This window comes from Notothenia coriiceps, unplaced genomic scaffold (genome assembly GCF_000735185.1).
Source record: "Notothenia coriiceps isolate Sejong01 unplaced genomic scaffold, NC01 NC01_scaffold00037250, whole genome shotgun sequence".
Taxonomy (NCBI): domain Eukaryota; kingdom Metazoa; phylum Chordata; class Actinopteri; order Perciformes; family Nototheniidae; genus Notothenia; species Notothenia coriiceps.
Window position 1 is genome coordinate 7,645,868 of NW_011369951.1, and position 3,144 is coordinate 7,649,011.

At 41.8% G+C, this 3,144-nt stretch overlaps 1 protein-coding gene across 1 annotated transcript in view; it reads right to left on the bottom strand.

Annotated features, from left to right (window-relative positions):
- LOC104967242 (zinc finger protein 385A-like) overlaps positions 1 to 3,144 on the bottom strand; it is a 24,980-nt gene that overhangs the window by 4,367 nt on the left and 17,469 nt on the right. The window contains exon 5 of the mRNA XM_010796658.1: positions 742 to 881. Within this exon, the coding sequence (XP_010794960.1) occupies positions 742 to 881 (140 nt within the window). The remainder of the gene's footprint in view (positions 1 to 741; positions 882 to 3,144) is intronic.

Genomic DNA, 3,144 nt, shown 5'->3' on the forward strand with positions numbered 1-3,144 from the left:
TTTATTTTTCTATTATTGTGCCGTAAATTAAATGCAATCTTATTTATCTTACCACAAAACTATATCTACTCTCATTTTAGATGCAATTAACAATGTTGGGGCGCGGTGAAAACCCCTTCTGGTTGCGACAGTAAACTTGTCGTTGTTCGGCTTCAGGTGTCTCTAGCTATCAATGCCGACATTTGATGCCAAGATTACTCAGGGTCTACTTGCGGTCTCCGCCCACGAAAGGTCGTGACCTATACAGGGTTAGCGATATTTTCGTACAGTGTCAAAGCTCATGGATTATTGTTGTTTCAAGTAAGAACACTGGGTGCACTGATGCCGATGTATCCGGGCGCAGTAATCATAGCCAAAGTGTCTTAGAAGAGCGTCGTGTGTTCTTAAGACTTCACTCGGCCTTTGGCCCGCCGTAGGCCACTTGAGTATCTTGCATCAATAGTCGGAATTGATAGCAAGATAAAGCAGGGATGACTGGGCGGTCTCGCCACGAAAGTCGTGACCTAGCTGATTATGGTTGGTAACAGTACTTCTTAGGACTTGGGAACGAATGGCATGACCTCGTTCGCCTCGAGCGTTTCCTGGCTAGCGGGTTTTCCTACCCCTCACCGCTGGTAACTGGGTCATCTTGGGCCTCTTCACGGTCTGGCTACCGGTTTGCTGCGGCGTACGCGTCTACCAGAGGTCCCTGTGGGGAGAGTCCCGTCGGGTTCTGCAAACTTCATACGAGGAACATCTCACTGTAGAGTGGGGACTACCGCCCCCCGCGGGTGACCGGGGTATCCAGTACACTTAACTAGGTGTTGAGTCACCCTGTCGGCGACAAACCTCTTCTCGTGCTCGGGGAAGAGCACGGCGGTACCGTCTACTTCTCGACGAGACTGACAGCATATACCGGCATCGTGTTATTAGCAGAGATCCCGGTGTCGTGTCCGTGTCGTTGGAGTCCGCACGGGCAAGAGCACACCCTGCAATTTTCGCTTCGGACTATCGTTGAACCTCACCCGTATCACCTTCGTGAAACCCGTCCTTGCGGGTTGCAAGCCGGTCTCCCGGTTGTGGGCTCGGGTACCTCAAGGTGGAGTCCGTACATAGGAGTGCTCTTCCACGTACATCGAGAGGTTGAGCAAAGGGACTGAAGTAACCGTTACGTCTTTACGACGGAAGTCCCTGTCGGTGAATTCAAGGTGACCCGTCCCCGAGCTTCCCTCCTCTACTGTCCCGTAGAGTCAGTGATCCCGTTCAGGGTTCGGCCTCGGGAGGCCCCACGATCCCCCTTTGCGACGGCATTTCGGGGATAGATCCTTCGTCCCTTTGGCTAGGACACGTGGGCGCACCGCGACAGCTGGGCTTTATAAAGCCCGTCTTATGCGTCGGTGTATTTAAGTCTCACACTCACTACTTTGCGGGTCGATAGATCTTATCCGTGACAACCAAGACCCGGGTTTTCGCATGTACGACAGGGTTCCTTTCGTGGGGTAAGAAAGGGGGGTTCAACCCCATCTTTCCGCACTCACCGTTCGAACCGTCAATTTTCAATCGTATAATGTCTGTACTTTTTTCCCGTCTGTGAGGAAAAGAAATGGGGCTTAGAGCCTCAAAATACTGAAATCTGTATTTTTGAAAATCTTGTTTTCCTTCTAATTTGTTATTCTTTTCCAAATTTAACACACTGTTATTTAATCAACAATAACACACAATTATCCTTGTTTTTATTTATTTGTTTAATTCTATAATCTTGGGCTTTCTAGCATGCTTTTTAGCCGTAAATAAAGTCACCGGAAACAGACGTAAGCCTATAAGGGACATTTCGAGCGATACACACCACAAACCCACTGAACAGATTACCCAAGATCCTCAGCTTGAAGCTCGTTGATTGGATGTTTTAGCCGCAATGCATGTTGGGATATGATGTTAATGCGATATGATATCCGAAAACATTTTTAAAAATAAAATAATACTTTATTCCTAGTGTTCTTGCTTTTTTCTTTGGAAGTCATCATATGACGGCATTGTAATACACGGTTCGGCTGCATTAAATATTACACATCTGCCGTAGTTCTTTATTTATAGAGCCCTGATGAGAAGACTTCTGGACAAACTTGAAGAACTGCCGCCAAAACTGAATATGTGACGTGGATCATAAATATATCAACAATTAAACAACATCTTGCATTTCTTTTCACAAAATACGTCTCCTTGCAGTATCAATAGTAATTCGGCTGACTTTTATATTTGATCCAATTGGTAGATAGGTTATATTTACACCATAACGGTGCACAGCTGATAGAAAAGGACTTGTAGTTTTTAAAGATATTACTGATTTTCTTTGAATATAAGAATGTAAATACTGAGTTGAGAGAATAGTCAGGGGATTTGGGTGATGGGAGACACATCTATGGAATCACAATTTCAATAGCTTACCATTAAATGACGGATATACCTTTCTGTCTGTGATGTTTTACAAATCATATATTAATGTGTAGAAGTAAAACGTGAGAAATAGTATAGCAATATCCTGTAAAATTATGTAAAAACATGAATAAAACTAGTCTTAAGATGTTATACATACATAAGTGTCCTACAATAATGATACAAAGTTATTATTAGTATGCTGTGTGTACCTTGTGTGCAGTGGTTAAAGCACGTTATTGAATTATTTTTGTTGAATAATGTTATTTTTGTTGAATAATGTTATTTGATGAAAAAAATATTATATACTTTCATAGGGGGAAAGTAGAAGGTCAATGATAGAAATATAGAATATAAAAAATCAAGAAGATACTGTAAGTGATCTCTACAATAAAACAGTTTAGTGCAAGATGTACAAAGATATTAATATGAGGATGTGCAAAACAGACAAACTAATGAACCTTTATTGACACATTTAAGAATACTTTAGGTTAAGGTCTTCTTTCAAATAAGAAAAAAGCTTTGGGGGTATCTATCTACAGATAAATATTAAGCCTGACAAAGTACTTATGGTCTAATATATTGCTTTCCTGCAATGTTAACTACAGTATGTTGAAGCACTTATTTTAACTGATATTATACACATTAATTATACTCTTATGTATGTAGATAGTATAAGAAATGTGCAGAATATGACAGTTTAATGGTGGAGGTACCATGGTAGTACACACA